Genomic DNA, 23,043 nt, shown 5'->3' with positions numbered 1-23,043 from the left:
ATTTTATTTCTCAGAGTCATTAGGTTCTGAACAGGTTGTACCCCTTGTCTGAAATCCTTGTCCATGATAACCATGCCCACTAGGTCCCAAGAGTACTGGGCACTGAAGGAAAAAGCAAGCAGTAAGCCACTCCAGTTTTTATAACGCAGCAATAGTGCCAATACAGTATCCTAGTTATTTCTGCCTCAGACCTCAACACTGTAACCTCTTGGTCCCAATTCATAATGGTATCTCTAGAGCCAGGACCATAAATTCCCATAGATACAACACTTTATATGCAGAGATATTTTCCCAGGAAAATGGATCATAATTTATATTAAGTTCTCAGGGGGGGTCTGTGACTCCCTGAAAGGTTAAGAAGCACTATAATATGATGCAATAAATACTTTAAAAAATATTCCTCATTCAGTGATAAGATGCAATAAATAAAAACTTTAAAAATATTCCTCATTCAGTGATAGGATGCAATAAATAAAAACTTTAAAAATATTCTTCATTCAGTGGACCTCATATCACCCTGTGTTGTTCTGTATTATGTAATTGAAAGGACCAGTAGACCAGGAACCACTTGTAGATCATGAAGCAGGAAACATTTAGACACCAGAGAAGATTAAAAACCTCCAGTTAAGACCAGTATAAAAGGAAAGGCAGAGCCCCTTGCTGAAAAGTTATTAAGGACTTCAAAAGGGCTACAGTAGAGCATTAAGCCAAACACAAGGTCCTTCTAAGCTAGCAGCCCTGTACAACTACATAGGTTGTGTTTGGCCACGTAGGCGGGTGTGACCTTCAGACACCAAACAACAAGGGCAATGTCACCGACCTGATTTGGCCCCATCCGGAACAAGGAACAGCCACCAAAATTACCGTATATGGGCAAACCGCTGCTTCTTGACCTCCCCCGCCCCCTCCCCCACCCTCATAAAAATGCTTTATCCCATTCCCCCCGCGCGACTTCTCTGATCCCTCTCTGTCTGGACCAGCGAACCACGCCCAAGAACGTTCCCAATAAGGACTTTTTACTTTCATACCTGGCCTCGGTTTCTGTACCATATACGCAACTTTACAGGTTGCATACCCATTGGATGGATACTGCTTCTAGTACATATTACTAAGCATATTATTGCCCATCCAATTATGCTGTATTCCTTTGGACTGCCATGCCATCCTTCATCCACCTAGAATGCGCCACAGATTGTATTAAGTGCTGGGCATTCCAGATAGGAGCATTCATTCAATAACACTGGGTGTCTACAAAAGGTTTTGTTCTAGATTCTGGGGATACCGCCCTGAGTAAGACATTCGCGTTGGGCAGAGGCAGCGAACAAAAAAAATATCAGATAGTGATAGGTGCTAAGAGAGAGAGGAAAAAACAACAGCATGTGATAATAATGTGACTAGGTGGCTATTTTAGATTGGGCGGTCAGGGAGGCCCTCTCTGAGATGACATTTGAGCTAAGTCTTTACTGAAAATAGGCCAACCCTGTCTCTGCGGTTAAGTGGAGGATTTCCTTAAGATTGGGAAACATGACAAAAACTCAAGGCAGGAAAGGAAGAGAGAGAAAAGGCCCTGGCAGGAACCCAGGCTAGCGAAGTGGGACTAGGACTGGAGTTAGAGCAGCTAAAATGAAGGTAAGTGGGCCAATTTGCGTCCAAAGTGCTGCCCTCTGCCAGCCGGCCGCCATCCACAGCCTCCCATTAGGGCCCTGCCCCGGTCAGGTGAGTGGGTGGCTGCTCAGAGCCTAGAGGAGGAGCCGCCCCCAAGGGGCCGGCGCGCGTCCGCAGTCGCGGCAACGTGGCCGGCGCAAGAGACCGCGCACGTGGCCGGTCCCAGGCTTGGGGGCGGGGGCGCGCAGGGGTCTCCTGCTTCTCCAGGTGATCAGGGCCCGAGGCGCCAGCTGGCCCAAAGCCCTGCGTCTGAGAGCACGAGGAGCGAAGCAGATGGGCTGGGTGGAAGAGGGTTGGGTCACGGCGAGGAGGGGGCGACCAGGCGGGCCCGCGCGCAGGCCGCGTGCACGCGCCGGAACTGAGACGCGCGGGGCGCGCGGGGATGGGCGCGGGGTGGGGGCAGCCCTTTCCCAGTCGGTAGCGGGGGCGGTGTCGCTGTTGCCCTTTTAAGCCGCGGGGCCGCGGTCCCCGGCCCGCAGAGTCAGTTACAAAGAGAGCAGCATCCCGCTACAGTTGCCGGCCGAGGCCTCCGGTGTCCTTAGCCATTTTCAGCTGCCGTCCGACGCGGGCCTCGGCTGCGGGGAGAGGCGGAGCCGCAAGAGCGCGGTCCCGGACCGACCCTGCGGGGCGGTCGCGGCCGTGACGGCGGCTCCGGCTCCCCTATCGCAACCCTCCTGACGGAGATGAGGGGAAGATGTCCGTGTCAGGGCTCAAGGCGGAGCTGAAGTTCCTGGCGTCCATCTTCGATAAGAACCACGAGCGATTCCGCATCGTCAGTTGGAAGCTGGACGAGCTCCATTGCCAGTTCTTGCTGCCGCCTCCGGCACCACCCGGCAGCCCGCACTCACCGCCGCCGCCGCTCACACTCCATTGCAACATCACGGTGAGGCGCCCGGCCTCAGCCCCTCGGAGCCAGGCGAGGGCGGAAAGGGGCGCCCTGAGTCCTCGGACAAAGGGGGGGGTCGGTCCTGTAGAGGCCCTTTGGTGCCCGGGGCCGCGAGCGGGGCGGATACGCCCCTTTCCCCCGGCAAGGGGCCCAGCCCAGGCCCAGCCTTGCTGGTTCCAGGCTCGGGTGGGAGGAGGCGGGCGGCGTTTTTCTCAGCTTTTCCTGCGGGGCTGGGTTTGGGGCTGCTGGTCCCCTTCGACCCCCGTCTCCGCGCCTCGGGGTGGGAGATGGCGGCGGCCCTTGGCCTCTCCGGGTGGTCATGGCTCCCCACAGCCGGCCCGCTCCCGGGGCCACGCGAGGCCGGTCGGCTCTGGCTGTTTGAACCCTGGCGGGGAAGGGGGAAGGCCCTCCATTAACGCCTTACTCTTCAGTCAGGTTTCCCTGGTCCTGCTTGTTCACTCAGTTATTTTTAAGTTTGTGTTGAGGAAAAACTGATACTGAAAACTGATGCATTCGAGGGGAAAAAAGTTTAGAATACAGCCTCTGGTACTGTTTGAATTCTCCCCGTCCTGCTGTCCTGGCTCCGCGCGTACGTGTTTTCGGCGAAAGGTGCTTTGTAAAATCTGGATTCGGCAGGTGGTGGTATCCGTGTTTGCTTACATAGCCCCTCCTGTTAAGTATTGAGAGTTATTTGCGGCCAAGACTTCTGCCCAGAAAGATTATTTTATGTCACAATGCCAAAAAGACGATTTAAAGCTCACTCTCTTCGTTTAAGTTGGAAGCTTGTTAGAAACCTGGGATTTGGTAAGATAATTGAAGTGTTTAAGTTTTTTCGTGACGATGTGTGATGAAACTGTTCGTGGTGAAATTTATTTAGGGTATTGTTCCAAACAATACAGAATACAGCCCTTATACTGGAGTCAAGGTGGTAGTTTCATGTTTCTTCAAACTAAGTCTGGTGTCTTTGACCCCTTTTAGTAAAGTCTGGCCACTCAGGTGCCTAAAGTGTTTCTGGTACTCGAGAGTTTGGAAAGGCCTTAAAGTTACGATAACGATAATTGACCTTAAAATAATTTTCAGTATATCTGGGGGAGTAGTGTGTATTTTTGAAAGAAAAATACAAATACTGTGCTGAGGAGAGAAGCCATCTATTGAACGTAAAGGTATTCTGTTCTAGACACTGACTGGTTTTGCAAAACAGGACGGAGCATTCCCTGCTTTCAGAATTAAATCTTGGGGGAAGAGTTTTCTGTAACAAAGCGTTACCAGGTTCTGTGGTGTCATTATGAAGGCCAAAGAGAGCAATTAATTTTGAGTTTGGTCTGGGGTGGTGCTTCAGAGAAGGCTTTGGTGAAAGGCTGCAGTGGAGCTGGGCTATCACAGGTGAGTTGAATCTTGGAGTTGGAAGTGGGATGTGAGCAGAGGAAATGGTATCCCAAAACACCAAAGCTTGAGAAAATGTGTTTTGCTTGAGAGTATACGAATTATGGGAATATAGGCTGGTAAAGAAGATTTTCCAAGGAAGGAGACTGGCCTGTGTGGTGATTATTCTGGTTGAAGTTGGGATATGACCAGGGAAAGGTAGAGAATTTGCATGAGAGAATACTGAACTTGTAGGCTGTAGGGAGCTGCTAAATTACTAAGGTAATAAGTTGGAAAAAATGTGTTTCCCATCTAGCATTAGGGGTGGTTCACTCCAGGTTTAATTAGTGTGTGGTATTAGGAAATGTGTATGTATGGTTTAGGTTATCTCAGTGGCTTGTAGGGAGTGGTGCTGCTGTGCTGGCATTTAGTGCCAGGGGTTCAGGGATAGCAGATGTCTTGTAACATTCAGGCAGTCTGCCACAACAAATAATTATTCCTCTTCAAATCCCAGCAGTGCCCCCATTAAGAACCATAAAGGAGGCTGTTAGGAGTAAGCTGCACACAAAGTAGAGTGAAGATCCAGATTAGGAAATGGAGCAAGGAGTGAATGAAAGACACCTAGTGAAAGGAGGATTTGGTAGGGACTGGTATAATGGTACCATAGTAAAAACTACTCAAAATTATGACATATTATCCGAAGATAATTATGGCAGCTCAGTGTATATGAATGTGTATTAACTTTTTGTGGAGAAACATCAAACATACACAGAAGTTGAGTAGGATGGAGAATGTCCATGTACTCAACCTCAACAATGATAAACTTTTGGCCAATCTTATTTCATCTGTATCCCACCTCAGATTATTCTGAAGCAGGTTCTTCTTGACCTGTCACTTCAACTGTAAATATTTCAGTGAGTATCTTTAAAAGATAAAGACCCTTTAAGCATACATAAGTGTTTAGATAAAATCTACATGGCTTGCTTGTGTCGATACCATTCTTGGAGGGAAACAGCAAAGAAAAATGAAGTTGGATTTCAAATGCCAGGACCTGTCTACTGTGTTTGTAAATTGCTCTTCTCTACAAGGTTATAGCTCTTAAAAAAAAAAAAAAAAGGTAATGAGTTTGATCTATTCTTTAATTTTTTCTCTTCTTTTTTCTTATTTCCAAATATTTATTGAGCTCTTCTATATACCAGGCCATCTTTTCCATTGCTCACCAAGAACCATACTTCAATAGTTCTTTTAACATTTGAGTAAGCAGTACCTCACCAGTTGTTTCTTTATACTCATGCATGTCAGTATCTGAATAATCTAAAAATACTGTGTCCCCTTTTTCTTTCAGGCTTCTGCATCAGTTTTTTCCAGATAGAATGTGCACCTTACCCCACTCCAATCTGTCTTTCCATGTCTGACCATTCCTCAAGGCTCTTCTAGGTGTTCATATTCAGTTCATGCTAGTGATTATTTCCCCTTCCTCCCTTCTATAGACCTTACTATTTATTGCTTCGGTTATGTTTTCTTTTCATTTTCTCTTATTCACATTTTAAAAAAATGTTTGTTTATTTTTTGAGAGAGAGGGAAACACAGAATCTGAAGCAGGTTTCAGGCTCTGAGCTGTCAGTCTGACGTGGGGCTTGAACCCATGAATTGTGACCTGAGCCAAAGTAGATGCCCAACCAAGTGAGCCACCCAGGCACCCATGTTTTCTTATATTCTAATTATAATAGTTTTAGATAATTGTCTTTTTTGTCTTTATGATGGCAGAGAAGAATAGTCTATAATTATGCTTTTCATCTTCCATTCAGTAAATGCTCAGTAAATATTTGTCCTGTTGGCTACAAGGCCACCATTTTAGTTATATTCTGTTTGAACAAAAAACTTAATTATTGTGTAAGTTAGCTGCCAGGAGTTTGTCAAAAGTGCAGCTATAACATCAAGAAATATTTAAATATTTAGGAGCACCTGAGTGGCTCAGTCAGTTGAGTGTCCAACTCTTAATTTGAGCTCAGTTTGTGGTCCCACAGTCCTAGGATCAAGCCCCCATGTTGGGCTTTGCACTGAGTGTGGAGCCTGCTTGGGATTCTCTTCTACTCTGCCTTCTCCTCTGCTTTCTCTCTCTCTCTCTAAAATACTTTTTAGTTAAAAAAGAATTTAAACATTTAAAAGGTCACTGGATAGGAAATCTGTAATTTGACTTCATGTTAAAGACAGGTTTAAGAAGTGAAAAACAAAATATAGATGTTTTACTTTCTAACCAAGGGAATTGAACTAAATTTTTTCCTGTTAACATAAATCTGTCCTGATCTTAAATATGAAGGGAAAGCATGCTATTTTCAACCTCAAGTAGTCTTTCTCACTGTTTTCTGTGAACTGATATGGAGGAGTGCCATGCAAACATCTAATAGCCAGTTAGTGCTAACTGAAAATTCCCTTTTCTCCCTCTGCCCGCACAGCAAGACACTAAAATAACAAATGTTACGGTTGGGAGTTTAGGTGAGAGAAAAAGGTTTAGTCTATACTTAACTGGGACCTTAAGCATATCACTTTTTGTATTGAACTTTTCTATAAAGTAGATACTTTTTGTCCTCCATGATAGCTTATATATGAAAGCTCTTTATCAAGAATAATGTCCTCTACAAATATGAAATTGATGGCTGAATAACATTTTATTTTGGAAAATGCTTTCTAACAGCTGTACATGGGAAGTAAATCAGTGCTGTTAATTTCTTAATTTTTCATGTTTCTAGTCTTTACACTGATTAAAAAGTAGCCCCACCAAGGTTATACAAAGGAAATCAAAAACAATGTGGTTTAAAATGCCCAAGACTTTTTCCTTGGTCTGCGCTCCTGTGACAGATTACTTTTTCAAGTTAAACTCCTGGAGAATCGTTTGGAAATAACAGAACCATCATGTTGAACACCTAAGTGGTACTCGAGGTCAGAGGAATCATTGTTTTCATTCATCTGATCAATTTATAATATAGTCAAATTCCTAGTCGTTATCTATCCTTCTTTATCCCCATTTTTATGCCCTTCCTTGAAAAACAAGATACATGAAGAAGAGACTTGGGTTTCCATTTTATGAATTGTGTATCTCTTGGTAACTTGATTTTTTTGTTTGTTTGTTAAACTTTCTTAGACCTGGAAAAGGATAGTATTAGATAAATGTCAGCTAGTTGAGGGGTGGGGAATTGAATTGAAACAATCACTGTCAAACGTAAAGCATTACTGGAGAGCCAGAGTGATGAACCAGAGCCTCCTTTTCCAAGGCCTTTGTAACAGTGTTCTGTGTTCTCTTCTAAAAGACTATTCTGAAAGACAAAGCAGACTCAGGAGCAAGGAAACTGTCCAGTGGTTTCTGCAGATTAGGAGGTTTGAATCTTCTTCAGCACCTTTATATTCTCTGCCTCAGTTTACTTACAGTGATGTTTTAATTGACTGTAATTTGCTACTCAAAACACTTAAGAATTTTTTGGATCACAGGGTATGTGTGTATTTTTCTTTCACCAAGCAGTAGATTTTTCACTGTGATCTTGTTACTTAGTTGTATACTTGTAAAATGATTAGCAAGGGGCAATTTTCTTTTCTTTTTTTGGGGGGGGGTAGCTTTTAATTTATTTTTTAATGTCAGAGTGGTTAGTTTTTTGTTAGGGTACTATATGGTAATTCTGTCAGTTTTGTTCTCCACCCCACATTTACTGAACAACTGAGTGAAAGTAGTGTGTCCCATAACTGGTCTGGAAGAATTACAACTGTTACACCTCTGAACCTTCAACAAAAAGTTTTGTGCATCAGTATTCAAAAAGTTATGAAGTCCTTAGAGATGGCCATGTTCTATTATTGGGAGAGCAGAGCAGAAACTGAGCAGTCTGGAAGGCAGTTTTGCTGGCTGGTGCTTATGTAGAGCCACATTTTGGTCTTTCAGTGGATTTACGTAGAAAGTAGACACAGAAAGTTATTTCTGAATTACATAATTTTCATAAGCAGTGACCAGCCAAGAGGCTGGTTTTGATTAACCTTAAGTTGTGTTGCCTCGGATTAAGATAATGTAACATTTTATGGTGGTTATGGTAGTGGTGATGAACTGTTTGAAAATTTGTTCCCTTCTTGTTACCCTTATGGTGGTGGTCACAGACAACTTCATCCTTCAAGCCTGGTACAACTAATAGTGAAAACAGGAGGAAAGAAGGCCCTGAATTATTAGATGCCTACATAATTGTTCTTTTTATTTAAGTCTAATATTTTCATAACTATGGTAAAAAAAAGAGCTGTGTTAGAAGCACCTAAACATACAAGTTAAGGCAAACTGCTTGAACTTACATTGAGATTTCTGAGCACCATTCAGTGCTTAAAATTGGTACATTGTGGGTTATTTTAAAGAGCAATAGTAAGGAAACTATCTTTTTAAGATAGATACAATGCTTAGTTGTAAAAATTAAAAGGCTTCATATAATGAGAGCTTGAAAGTGTGCTTAGATTTAAACATACTGCTCATAATTTTAGATGCTGTTTGATGTAGATTGTCTTTTTTTTTTTTTTTAGTTTGTTGTTGTTTAATTTGAGAGAGAGAGAGAAATGCGAGCTGGAGCGGGGGTGTGGGTTTGAGAGAGAAATGAAGAGAGAGAGAGAATCCCAAGGATTCTGTACGCTCAGTGTGGAGTCTGACTTGAGGCGCATGAGATCATGACCTGAGCCAAAACCAGGATTCAGACACTTAACCAACTGAGTCACCGAGGCATCCTAGAAGTAGATTGTCTTTTAAATATTATACTAAGCAAACCTTGAACATGATGCAAAGTTTGTGCACATTTAGTTTCTAGAGGTGGTGGTGGTGGATATTTTATAATATAGAAAACAAGACTAAACAAGACATTCTTATTGTAAGAAATCTAGAAACCAGAAAAGCACAAATGGGAAGAAAAATCACCTGTAATTTTACCACTCAGAAGACATTACTATCAAATTTTTGATATATATCTTCCTTTTTTCTCATATGCTTATATAGACTTCCTCTCCCTTAAATGTCAGATTGTTTTGTAATCTGTGTTTTTACTTGACAGAATTGTAGATCTGTGTCATAAGTTATTCCTCTATAATGTCTTCCATTATCATGTGGTGTTCTGTTGGACTAAAACATTGAGTTTGTTATGTTTCCTGGTATTGAACATAGAGATGATTTCTATTTTTTTTTTCTATTTTAAGTAATGTTTTGGACATAAATAGCTAGAGCCAAGTCTTTGTGCATGTAGGACATTATCCTTTGAAACTTTCCTAGAAGTGATGGCTTTCCATTCTTTCCAGAGCTGTAACAAACCCTATCATATAGGAACGTTTTCACCTTCTAGGTAGAAGCTTTTATTTAACAGATTGGTAAAAAATGTTAGCAAGTGTGTAATCTCAAGTCATGGAGGAAAATAGAAGTATCTATGACCTTCTGGAAGACCATTTGATTTACATAAACCCTTTTTGTTTTGGTAAGATAAAAGCTGACTACTGCAGGCTGGCCAGCACTGTCCTTATGACTCCAGATCTCCCAGAAAGAAAATTTTAGCTCCAGAGAAGACCTAGATTTGCCTGGTTAAGCCCATCTGACTGCTGATCACTAGGAGTGGCATGGGCTCATTAGAGACCTGTGACCAAGTTTTGGGTCAAGGGAGAGAGGCAGGAGGATGGGAAGTAGTCAGGAAGACTAGCTCCTATGGAACCACATAGGTTAATATAGAATGGTGAAGGGATGTTTCTTCCAAGGAACATATTCTGGGCCAGGCAGGAGGAGGTGTGGAGAGGGCAGCTATTCCTTTAGGAGTCAAGATTGCTTTATACTATTTAAAAGTATACTGAGGGACCAAGGAGCCTTTGTTTATGTTGGTTATATGTCAGTATTTATTATTAGAAATTAAAACAAATATTTAAAATATTCATTGAAATGAACCCATTACATGTTACTAAAAATATTATTATGAAAAATGGCTATATTTTCTATGCCAAAACGTTTTAGTGAGAATAGTAGCATAATTTTACATTTCTAATAAATGTCTTTGATGTTTGGCCTGTCATTTGTTTCTACATTCAGTCTGTGGGGATATGCTGTTTTGACTGAAATATTATGAAGAAAATTCAGCCTCATACAGACACTTAGTTGGAAAAAGTAGAAATATTTTAATAGCAATTTAAGTAATTGTATAAATTCTTTTTGGATGCTTCGCCAAAATTAGGCTTTTCTTCAACTGTGAATGGATGGATCTTCTACACTCGCATGCTTTCCACCTCCAAATTTTTATTTAAATTCTAGTTAGTTAACATATAGTGTAATAATGGCTTCAGGAGTAGAATTTTCATCAGCTACATATAATACCCAGTGCTCATCACAAGTGCTCTCCTGAATGCCCATCCCCCAACTCCTTGCATGATTTATAACATACATTGGTTATTTGGAAAATACGTTCACTGAAATCTTATGATTGTTGATATGTTTATTATATAATATGAAAGCATTATATTAAGATCACCATCAGTCTCCTCAGAATACCCTTGGCAATCTTTCCAGCTCATGGTGGTAGATACAGGTTTTCAAAAATTCTAGTTTTTGCTTGAAAGCTTGAATTTTATTATTGGCAGTAATAAATACTGTCCTTTATTTTCCTTGAATGACACGTTCTCTTTTTTTATTTTTGAGAAAACGTATGTCAAAAACCCAAGTTGAAATAACCATTGTCTGTCAGTCATCCTTTAAAATAAAATTGGTGTTTCATTAAAGTAGTTAGTTTATATCACAATTCAGTCACATAAATGCCTTTCTCAGGTATCTGTAGGAGTTCTCATGTGTGCATTCCATTTCATCATTTGCCATATTAAAAAGCCCTATGTAAGGATTTGAGGTTTAGTAAAATAACTACTACTTCACAGATATTCTTAAGTAAGACATCTTTTTCTTTGTCCTTTAAACATCTTGAATACATAATGGTGAAGAATACCATGACTATAGTTATAGTTTGGTATCATTGCCTTTATTTGTGCTAAGGTCTAGCAGTTTTAACACCATTGTATACATACCTTTAGTGCAAGTGTCAGTACATTGAAAAAGGCAGTTGATATTCTTGTAGAATTAGTTTGAACCGAGGGGTTCAAGGGCCCCTCTTTGAAAATCATTGATATAGTTGCTTAGATCTACTATATATCGTACCTTCTCATGTCCAGGAATGGAAGAACATGTCATAGATAGCAACTGATCTTAGCAATTTTTTGTTGTTGCAGTTCTCATAATATGGTTTTAAGGTGTTTGAGTCCCGAGCAACATTCATATATTTTATTTTGCTTATACAGAAGTAATCTACACAGTGAAGTTCTAAATCTAGGTTTTTTACATTGTTGTTACTGTTGTTTTTAAGGCTGCAAGATAAAACTAAGGTCTAGTGGTATGTTCCCAAACTTGGCTGAAGAATTTGAAGAAAATGCAATATAATAAGTAGTTTTCTTTATGAACAGGATTAATTTTGAAGACCGATTTTCTTTTTGTCTGTGAAGAGATTTGGGACATAATGAAAATTTGAGGAATGGGAATACAAAATAAACTATTACCAAAAAGATAACAGTGATGCCCTTCTACAATACCATTTTTTGTTCTTCAAAGAATATTTGGTAAAGTGTTCTAAAAATACTCTGTTCTGTTTGGGTTGAACTATACTGTAATTGAGATTATAGTTCTTAAAGCAATGCTGCCTTAATCTTATTCTGCAAAATTGTTTTTCCATGACTAGAATCTAATTGTTCTGTCGCTAGTATCTAATATGAATGACTTTCCCCTAGTTTGCATTAGAAAACAGTATAAATGAACAGAGTAAATATCTACTAGTAGGTGAAAGCATCTAATGGTATGTTCATTAACTTTTAAAAATCAGCATATGTAGTTGTGCTTTTAAAAATATGTAACTAGCATTTCTTGATAGTACTAGTTTATGATGGAATAAAATATTGGAATTTTATGAAATTTGAGTTATATATTGCTCTGTAACAAACGTAACAGCCTAAAACAGCCAAAATTATGTCAGTTTCTCTCAGTCAGGAATCTGAGCATGGCTTATCAGGGTTCTCTAACTCTGACTCTCTCACAAGAAAATAAAGGGGTCATATAGTGCTGCAGTGCTGTCAAAGTGAGACTGGGAGAGAATCTGTCTCCAATCTCATTCATACCTTTTTTGGTAGGATTAATATTACAGGCCTCAGGTCTGAGGGCCACAGTTTCTAGCTGGCAGTTGGTCAGAGGTCTCTCTCAGTCTCTTGCCACGTGGTTGTGGGCCTCTCAGTAGAGAGATGGCTTCAGTCAGAATAAATGAAAAGAACAGGAGAGGGTGAGCAGCACAGAAATTCTCATCTTTTTGTAATCTAATCCTAAAAATAACATCCCATTTTTTGATGTACTGTTTGTTAAAAGTGAGTCAGTAGGTCTCAGGGAGGGAATTACCAGGTTAGGATTACTGAGATTGTTTTAGAGGTTGCTCACTACAGTGTTCAAAAACATCATTGACCTCTGAGCTGTAGCACACAGACAGTGGCTGTACAGGAGAGTGCCTGTCTCAAAAGCCCATCTTCTAATGGCAGGTGAAAGCTGTATTTGTTCTTCCTTATAATACTGGCTATATTTAAGAAATAACCTAATTTAAGAAATCTGTTGTTCTTTTGGAAACCACATCCCTCCCTATATTCTGAGAAGGGATGAAAATTATTAGGAAAAGGGCAAAATTAAGTGGGATTTATTTTTTTAATTTATTTTAGGGCCAATTTTCTAATGGAAAAAATCTCAAAGTAACTTCTATAATTGCTCAGAGTATAGTGAGTAGATTTTTAAAAAGCATTGTAACATCTATATGAATTTAAAAACATGTGCCTAGATTTACCCCTTTGCTTTACCTTTAAAAATGGAGCTAGGTCTCATCTGGATAAAGTTTAGAAATGTAGCTTTCTGGGCACCTGGGTGGCTCAGTCAGTTAAGCGTCCGACTTCGGCTCAGTTCATGATCTCCCGGTTCTGGGTTTGGGTCCTGGATTGTGCTCTGTGCTGATGGGTCAGGACCTGGAGCCCGCTTCAGATTTTGTGTCTCACTTTCTCTCTGCCCTTCCCCTGCTCATGCTCTGTCTCTCAAAAATAAATAAATGTTAAAAAAATTTTAACATTTTAAAATGTAGGTTATATTAAAAGGCAAAAAAAAAGTATGGTTTAGATTATACTTCAAGGTTGTGAGTTATTTTTGTAAAAAAGGGGTTTTTCTTTGTTTTTTGTTTTTTTTTTTGCTTTTTGAGGGATTTATTTATGATTCCAGATTTTAAAGCCCTTAAAAAATGTTAAAGCTGGAGAATCCAGGCCATGACTGACCTTTCTTTGTAAGGGCAGGAAGTCCATCTTCCTGGTTGCTTTAGTACCTTTTCTTTCCAGCTTCTGATAAAACATAACTTTTGCAGTGTATTCTTTTCTAGTTTAAATGTTACTGCTTACTGGGTAAACTACTCTTTTGTTTGAATTTGAATTAATTACATAACATGGAGCAGACAACAACAACACTTTATTTTAAAACATACTCACAAAAAGAAACTTTTCCCCAAACATAGGTGTTAATGTGTTTCTTTTCTTCTCTCTGATATATTGTACTTAAATCCGTGATCATCATGCTATTTGGTGGGTGGTATAGTGTATTTTCATATTCAAGTTAGTCATTATGAAAATGTGTTTAACATAGGTGTCTCTGTAACAGGAATCCTACCCCTCTTCTTCACCAATATGGTTTGTGGACTCTGATGACCCAAATCTGACATCAGTGCTAGAACATCTAGAAGACGCTAAGAACAACAATTCGGTGAGAAAATAAGCCAAACTACTTTTTTTCCCTCAAAAACATTATATATATATAGAGAGAGCTTAAGTATTAAGAGATATTATTATATGGAAAAGTCTGATTAATGATTATTTGGTAATCTTAAAGGAGCTGAAGACCAGCTTTGTTTGTCTGTTTTTTGGCCTTCAAATTCTATTTACTACCTGGTTTATTTTTTTTTTTTCCCCATAAGTTAAGCTTTAATTTAGATGAGGAATTAGGTAGTCTCTTTTCAATAAATTCAGATTATTAAACCAACCATGCATTTTTGGTAAGGACCACTAACCAAAGTAAAAGGTAGAAAAAGGGAAATAGAACTGAGGTGATGTGAGGGGAAATAATGCTAGAATGACATCATTGCTAGTGTTAGGGAATTGCTTTCTCAGTTAGGAGTCTGTAACTGCAGTAAAAGCCATAGGTATACAAAGAAAAAGTGTTTTTCGTTTTTTATTTTTTTTTAACGTACCAAAAAGTGTAACTTTTTATTTTACAAAACATTTTTTAGCTTGGTTTTTTAATTATAAAACTAAGCAACTATTGTATGAGAACTTAGTAAATAAAGGGAAATAAAAATCATTTACAATACTTTTGCCTGATATAACCACTGTTGACATCATAGCTATTTCGCATGGTAATTTTTCTCTTGCTAGTAAAATACATAGACTCCAGTATGTTTAAGTTTAGGTCATATTCTATACAGTTCTATATCCTTTTTTAAAATTAACATGGAATGAAAGACTTGACAACCATGTTTCTAGATGGATAGACTCTATATTATTAATATGTCAGTTATCTCCATAGCTTTATGTTAATTTATACATTGAATTCAATTAGTCCCAATAGTCTTATTTTTGGAACTTGACAAAATGACTCTAAATTTTATTTTAAAGATTAAATAATAAAAAAACACAGTAGTTGAAAAAAGTAATGAGAGTTGTCCAAAAAATATTACATAAAAATATTGTATACTGGCACTGGATTGGACAAAGACAATAGAAGTTTAGAAACAGAGTCATGCATTTGATAATTCAAAATAAGTTAAAATAATAAGGAAAGGATAGATTATTCTATAAATACTATTGGGAGAAGTGACCATTGGGGAAAATCTTACCTCAGATTTTTGTCAAGATGAGTTATAGGTGGTTTAAACACATTTATTCTTAAAATTAACAACAGAAGAACATCAGTTTAAAGAGTATTTTAAAAGTAGGCTTGGGGGTGCCTGGGGGGCTCAGTGAGTTAAGCCTCAGATTCCTGGTTTTGGCTCAGGTCATGAACTCCTGGTTTGCGACTTTGAGCCCCACCTCTGGCTCTGTGCTGACTATGTGGAACTTGGAATTCTCTCTCTCTATCCCTCCCTCCCTCACTCTCTCTCTCTCTCTCTCAAAATGAACAAACTTAAAAACACTATTTTAAAAAAAAAAAAAAAAAGCAGGCTGGTCTGGAGAGTCATGAAGGTTAGAGGTAAAAGTAAAGAGCTAGACAGACACATATTCACATCTCCAGCAGGGGGTGACAGCACAGGGAAAGAGAGCCTTCTTCCTGCTATCTCCTTTAAGGAGGTTACCTCTGAAAAGATCTAAAGGTGTAAGTCTTGTAATAGTATTAATGACTAGGTTATTTTTCAGTGTCTAAAATTTTTCATCAAAAAACGCTCAAAATGAAATGACAAAGGACATAAAATTAGGTCTCATTTTATTTTTAAAAATTAATATATTTACATAAAAAACAAAAACCTCTACTCTTCTAGTGTTTGCCAGTTATTTTATAACCTAGTTTCTTGACAGAATAAGCTGTATTTCCTTACCTTTGCTTTACTTTTTTTATTATCTGGATTCTGTCTTCATTGTCGCACCAAGATTTTTATCTCTAGTTGTCAAATCCAGGGACTCCTTCTTTAACCCTAACATTGATCTCTCTGCAGCATTTAGACACTGTTGATTCTTCCTTGTTGAAACATTCCTCCATTTAACAAACCTTTATTACTTAAAGTCTGCCAATAAAAGGCTGATTAAATAAAAATTACTGTTAATGGTTTATGATAGAATATTGTAATTAAAAATAATGCAGCCAGTCTTTCCATAGGAACGCATGCAACTTTCCAGGATCTACCAGTGAAAAAGCAAGGCACTGAATATTGTTTTATAACCTGGCCCCTTTTGTGTACAGTGTTGTCAAAACAAAACAAAAATCGTATCTATGCTATCTATATGGGTTTATGCCTGTTAATAGTAGAATACATGTAAGTTTGTTTTTTTGTTTGTTTGTTTGTTTGTTTGTTTTTTAGTTACCTGGCTTCTATGCCAGGCTTTGTGAAAAGTGGCAGATACAAAAGTCAAGTCCTATCCAGGTCCTCTGGGAACTGCTAATCTTACGAGGAATTGCATCAGATTACTTACTGTCTCCTGTTTTACCTGGTCTTCCCTGAGCTCTTCTTCCCTTGGTCTGCCTCTTCTCATTCTGTGCTTTCTCTGAGAAATCTCTTTTACTACTGTTATTTAAATCACAGTCTATATTCCAGGGATTCCTAAGTCTGTATCTTTAGCTAAAATTTACCTCGTAAGTTTCAAACTCATATATCTGTCTCTATGTCACATAGGTCAGGGAGTCTCACTGGGATGTACCATAGCTGTTAAAAATGATTACATCTAAATTTAAACTTACCTGTCTCGAAGTACTCCACCACTCCCATCAAGTTTCCCTTCAGTAATTCTCTTTGTGATGCAGTGGGACAAAATGAAATAATGAAGTGTGTCCTATCCCTGTCCATGGCCAAAACTGGGAACGAAAAGTTCTTCTTTATACGTATATTTCCTGACACCTTCCCTTCCCAAACTACCTAGCAAGTTTCTAAGACCTGTCCATCTATCTTCTAAATATTTCTTAAATCTTTTCCCACTTTCTTCCATCTTTCAAATGCTTGGGGGTGTGGGGGATGTTGGCAGAGGAGGAGGGTAAAACTGAAATTCCTGAAAAATGTACAACCCTGTTTTTCTTATTGCTTTGTATGACTCTATACACAGCTGCTATATGTCTTCCCACAGCACTCCTATAGCTCTTCTTTGCCAGGGCTTGGAGAATTTCTGATTGTTCCTTTGACTCCTTTGGAAAATCTTATTCTTTGCTTTGTTGAACCTATTTTAATCCTCTTTCTGTTTTCTTAGTCCTTCATAAACCTGCTTCCTCATCTCTTTTCTTGGTCAGAGACATCCAGGAAACTATTCCTGACCAGGTAGATAAGTTAGCTTACTAGCTCCAGGTAAACTCTCCTAAGTATCGAACATGGTTCTTAAACCATTCCTAAGCTTAACATTAAAAACTGTTGTTTTCCAACAGTGAAAGACATGTTCATGAACATAATTTACCTTGTTTCTTTGTTAAAATATTCTTACAAAACAACCTGGGTGTAAAAATGGGAACTTAATTATTCCTTTCAGTTTTCCTAGTGAGTTTTTTCCTTTTTTTTTTTTTTTTTGTAGACAAATACTTAAGAACCAAGTGCCAAATGTTTTCCTAGAAGCTTTCATTTAATCTTTACCATTCATAAGAAGTTTTTAATTTCCTTGATTTATAGACAGGGACCCTCAAAACCTTAGGGAGTTAGATGCTGTATCCAAGTTCCTCTAGATTTCTGGGGTCTGTCTGCTAGACTACATTTGCCTCTACTTGTAAATGAATATGACTGGAATGTATAATTTTATAACCCATGTGTAAAAACACTGCCTCTATTTTTTGTGGTCATTAATGTAAATGTATTCTTGTCTGAAGTAAGTTTCTAAGAAAAGGAGTTAGCAACTGAAAATTGGACAATGTCTAGAGCTCTCCTTCAGGCACTTTTGCTGTTGTCATTCTGCTAGGTATTAGTTGTACTTAAGCCATAGTAACTTTCTTTTTCTTTTTTTTTTATGTTTATTTTTGAGAGCGAGAGAGACAGACAGGGAAACAAAGAATCCAAAGCAAGCTCCAGACTCCATAAGCTGTCAACCCAGAGCCTGACATGGGGCTTGAACTTGCAAAAAGTGAGATCATGACCTGAGCTGAAGTTGGACAGTCAACCAACTGAGCCACGTAGGAGCCCCAAACCATAGTAACTTTCTTATGCTAGCAGCACCTAAAAATATATTTAAAAAAATTTTTTATGTCTTTATTTTGAGAGAGAGAGAGAGAGAGAGAGAGAGCGAGCAGGGGAGGGGCAGAAAGAGAGGGAGACACAGAATCTGAAGCAGGCTCCAGGCTCTGAGCTGTCAGCATGGAGCCCAAAGTGGGGCTCGAACCCAGGGACTGTGAGATCATGACCTGAGCCAAAGTCAGACGCTTAACTGACTGAGCCACCCAGGCGCCCCTAAAAATATTTCTTAAAGACTGTTATTTTATCTGTAGGCTGTAATTGAGCAGTAACAAACGTTCTTCATTTCCTACTGGCTTGGTTACAGTAGTCATAGCATTATTCATGTCTTCTAAGGGCTCTTTAACATAATGCTTATTTACTGAAATATGTTTTGTAGCTTCGTCAGCAATTGAAGTGGTTGATATGTGAACTCTGCAGATTATATAACCTTCCTAAGCACCTGGATGTTGAGATGCTAGATCAACCAATACCCACGGGTCAGGTAAAGTAAAAATTCTCTAGTGTTTAAGAGTTAAAATAAATTGTCTCAAGCAAAAGTAAATCTAGGATGATTTTTCTTCTTATTATACAAATTATTTAGAAGTTAGTCTTGTTGAATTGTTTGTTTTACTTTACTATTCTTTGGAGCTGCTGGTATTTACTACGATCTGATCAGGGAAACAACTGCCTGCCCCCAGCTACCACCCACATTTGTCACTGTTAACATTCCTGATTTCCATAACTGTTCCTTCTTCAGTTGTTTGCCTTTGCCTGTTCATTGATCTTCACCATCTCCTTAAGCCTATATGTGCTTCTTAAGGCCTAATCCAAATGTTATTTCCTCCAAGCAGCAGAAGAGCCCACCACCTCTGACTTTTCTGGATGTCCAGAATTACCTATTTAGGGCTTAATTTGTTGACTTTGTACTATAAGTAGATAAAGATTTAGCTCTTAGACTACCTACCTTCCCTGCCATCTCCCCTTCCTAAAATGTGATTATATTTAGTCATATGAAGAATTTACTATTTATCATTAGCACTTTGTGGTATAGAGTGTTCTATTATGACATTTTTGTAGAGCTTTTTGTTTTGCAATGTCCTTCTTATAATAATAATTCTCAGATTAGAAAGTGGTGTTCTGCCCCTTTTCTATGAGCTCCGTCTTCTCTTCTGGAGTCTTTGGTTCTTCTGCACCAGTTGTGGCAGGTTGTTCTCTTGTCTGGCTGTGTAGCTACATCTTGAAATTTTTGTCTCCTCAAGCTGTTGTGGATCCATTGTTACCTGATCTCATGTTAACCTTTCTGCTTACCCTTTCTCATTTTGCTTGAGTACATCCTCAAATAGAATCCTAGCATGAAGGAACAGTACACTTTCTGAGTTCTAACATCTAAAAATATATGGCCAGACCACTATAGGTTTGAATCTTGGTTCTGCTTTTTAGCTGTCTGACCTTGGGATAATTACCCAACCACTGTGTTTGTGAAATTTCTTCAATTTCTTGTTTGTGAAATGGGGGAAATAGTAGTAGTACCTATAATTGGGAGAAGCTAGGAAGATAAAACGAGTTAGTACATCTAAATCATTTAGAGCAGTGCCTGGCACACAGTAAATGCCCAATACATGTTACATGCTGTTATATTTTACGGTCACATTTGATTGATAGTTTGGTTGAATATGTGATTCTAGGGTGAAAATAATTTTCCCTCAGAATTTCAAAGACTGAGCTGTCATATTCTAGCCAATGGTGCTGTTTAAACCTGATGCCATTCTGAGTCTTACTCCTCTATGCATTACTTGAGAAACTTTTAAGAGTTCATTTTTTTCTTGGCATTCTCAAATATTACAATGGCATATTTTAGTTGTGGTCTCTCTCTCCCACTCTCTTTATCTCTTTCTTCTTCTCTGTCTCTGTCTCTCTCTGTCACACTCTCTCTCTCTCTCTATATATATATATGTATATAGATGTATATATATAGATGTATATATATTTTCCCCCCACACTGTTGCTTGAGATTCAGTATTGATGGGTCCTTTTCATAAGTAGACTCCTTAATCTTTCTCTTTGGTTAATGTCCTTGTTTTTTTTTTTCTGTGATAACTTTCTCCTTTCCATTGTCTTTATTCATTTTTGGAATGCCTACTAATGGGGTTTTAGACTTCTTTGCTTGAGTCCTTGTATCTTCTATATTATCTCCATATTCTATCTCTTTTAATTTCAAATTCTGGAAGTTTTTTCCTCTAATTTTTGAATATATTATTTGGACAGCATAACTTTTTGGTTTTGACTTATTGTTGCTTAACCAGTTACCGTGAACTGAATTTATTCTATTTCTCACAATTGTGTGGGTTGATTAGGCTTAGCTGGACAGTTTTTTTCTGCTGGCCTCACTGCATAGTCAGATAGTGGCTGGGACTGGTAGTCTTTTGGACACATGACTACACTGGAATATCTAAAATGGCTTTTTTATTCATATGTGTGGTGCCTTGATGTTTCTTCACCCAGCCCTTTTTTTCACATAGTATCTCATCCTCATCTTGGATGGACCCTTCTTTTGGCCTCTCTTTATTTAAGAAGGTAGTCAGAATTCTTAATTTTTGGCTTTCAAGAGCACAAAAGTACAAGCTGTTCAGGCCTTCTTAGGGCTTAGATATGGAACTGGCCCAGTGCCATTTCTACCACATTTATTGGTTAAAACAAGTCATGGGACCAGTCCAGATTGACTTTGGGAGGGGACCATATAAGGGGATGAATGCTGGGGGATGTGGTTCATTAGAAGTCCTCTCCAGTGATATATCATAAATTCTAAGAGCTTTTTCTTGTTCTTTGATTATTCTTTATTCATAGCATTTTATTTCTGGTTTTTCTCTCTAGCATCTCTATTTCCTCTTTAATAAGTTTTTTTTCCTAGTCTATGTTGGTCTTATTTTTCTTTTTGAAGACTTTCCTCAAATATCTGTATTTATTCTGTATTGCTCATTCAGTTTTCTTTTTCTTCCTTCTTTTCTTATTCATACATTTCTTTAGAGTGGTACTAAAAAGATGACAGAGTTCTTTGCGGCCACGACTTGTCAACTGATATCTTTTTAGAAGGAATTTGAGGATTTCCAACCCCTCTTCCCCACTCCTCTATTTCCTGGTATAATAAATAATAAATGGCAGCTGGAACTCCTTGGTTTCTTTGGCTATGAAACCTTCTGATCTCCTGATTAAGGTAGATGTCTTGTTTTCAGTCCTATCCATTACTCCCGCTGTCCAGGTTACTGGGTGTCTTATTAGAGTCTTGCACCTCTCCAGGGTGCTGTGGGACAAATGAGCCTCCTATAATCCCCTAACCTACTTTACTTGTTGCTCCATTAATTATTCTTCTTCCATGTATTGTCATCTGCTAGTATGCATGAATTCTTTTCTGCTGGTAGCCCCACTTCCTTTTTTGTTATCATTGTGTGTTTATATAGGGTTTATTCACTGTAATGCTAGTGGAGACTTAGGAAAGAGAGAAGATGGGAGAAATATATAGATTCTATGTTCAATTTTTTCTCTCTGGAATATCTGCAACTTAGGTTTCTCATTTAACAATACATTATGGACACAGTATGTGTAGATCTACCTTGTTTTTCATGATTGTGTGTATAATTCCATGTAGAGATATAATTTGTGAATTGTGTAAAGAAATTTACTTATTGTGAATCATCCTTGTATTCATAATAAATACTCAACACCTGCATAGGTGGTGATAAGAGGGACATGATGGATATGCTAATACGTTATTTTTGGCTTGTTCTACTTTAAGTGAGATTGTAATGTACTTCAGTTTATTTACTTCTTTTTAGTCTCTTCTTGGTAAGCTTTATGCATTTTTTTCTAAGATCTAGGACATAAAATTTCAGCAACGTCCAATTTTGTCCCTCATGAGGCCTCTGGAAATATCTGGAGATAATTTAGGTTGTCACAACTGCTTGGATGACATTTTGTGGGAGGAGGGATGGTCCTAAATGTGCTACAATGTCAGGTCAGTCCCACATGACAAAGAATTATCTAGCACCAATTATTAGTACTTCCAAGGTTGAGAAACTGGTTTAAATGAACATCTGAGCCTGATCTTTTTTTTTTTCCATGTATTAGTCTTCATATTTTCCATTCCTTTAGTCAGTTTTAGTAATTTTAGATTTCTAAAAAATAATCACTTATACTTCCCAATCTGTGGTTTTGAAGCTCTTTTCCTAAGTTGTTTTCTTTATCATTGATTAGTTATTAGAAGCTTGTCTGCTTATTGGTCTTTTGAAACAATCAGTACTTTTATTTTTTTTAAATCAAACTTTCTTTTTCATTTTTGTGTGAGTCTTAACTCTCCTGTTGCTTTTATAGTTTATTGGATCATTGTGCTTTAAATTGCTTTTTTAACAAAGGTATACATTTTCTTAGTGCTATTTGATTTCATTGCATAGCTTTTAAAATGTGGTATAATACTTTCTAACTAATTTGCATTTCTTGAGTGGTTTGATTCCATCTTTTGTCCATAAGTTTAGTGTAATAGTTATAGAGAATACCTGGGAATGACCACCTAGTCCCCATCCATGAGAAGAAACCTACTATTGCTAGTGCTGGAAACCTTTTGCAGGCTGCTTCCAGATAATCATTCCCTTTTATGCTGATCTTCCTTTTCTGAACAATGTGGTTTACTGTTGCCTGTTTTTAAGTTTCATATTAAAAGTTATATGTGTTCTTTCATGTCTTTTTTACTTAACATTGTGTATTGAATTTAGTCATATTATGTGTAGCTGTAGTTCTATATTCCATTTTTCATTTCTGTATTTGTATTCTGTATGTTTGAATACACCACAACATTTTTATCTATTTGAGTTGATTCCAGGTTGCTATTAGGAATTGTACTACTATAATCATTCTTGTCCATATTTCGTGGGACACCTGTGCAAGCATTTTTCTGGGCACATACTTAGAAGTTGGATTACTGGGAAATATGGGTCAATTTCTTCTTAAGAGCTCTTTAGAAAAAAGAATTTAACATTCTTAAGTGGCTTTTAGGCTATTTTTAGTTTTTCTCTGGTCAGAGAGTATGCCCTGTACAATTGCATCAGCTTAACCATTGGTGTTATGTCTTTGCTTATTGCCATTTCTTGTATTCCATGGTTGCTT

General features: G+C 38.3%; 1 protein-coding gene across 2 annotated transcripts in view; it reads left to right on the top strand.

Moving 5' to 3' along the window:
• The first annotated feature begins 2,069 nt into the window (after positions 1 to 2,069).
• Positions 2,070 to 23,043, top strand: part of UBE2Q2 (ubiquitin conjugating enzyme E2 Q2) — a 58,706-nt gene continuing 37,732 nt past the window's right edge. Inside the window, exons 1-3 of one of the 2 annotated variants that reach the window (XM_029952150.1) lie at positions 2,070 to 2,548; positions 13,662 to 13,763; positions 18,287 to 18,391. In XM_029952150.1, coding sequence (XP_029808010.1) covers positions 2,360 to 2,548; positions 13,662 to 13,763; positions 18,287 to 18,391 — 396 coding nt within the window. In that variant the 5' untranslated portion in view covers positions 2,070 to 2,359. The remainder of the gene's footprint in view (positions 2,549 to 13,661; positions 13,764 to 18,286; positions 18,392 to 23,043) is intronic. The other variant, XM_029952151.1, reaches the window with a different exon arrangement.

Source organism: Suricata suricatta, chromosome 9, assembly GCF_006229205.1.
Source record: "Suricata suricatta isolate VVHF042 chromosome 9, meerkat_22Aug2017_6uvM2_HiC, whole genome shotgun sequence".
In the NCBI taxonomy this organism is placed as follows: Eukaryota; Metazoa; Chordata; class Mammalia; order Carnivora; family Herpestidae; genus Suricata; species Suricata suricatta.
Note: the sequence above shows the minus strand (reverse complement) of the source record. Positions and strands in the feature narration are given on the sequence as shown.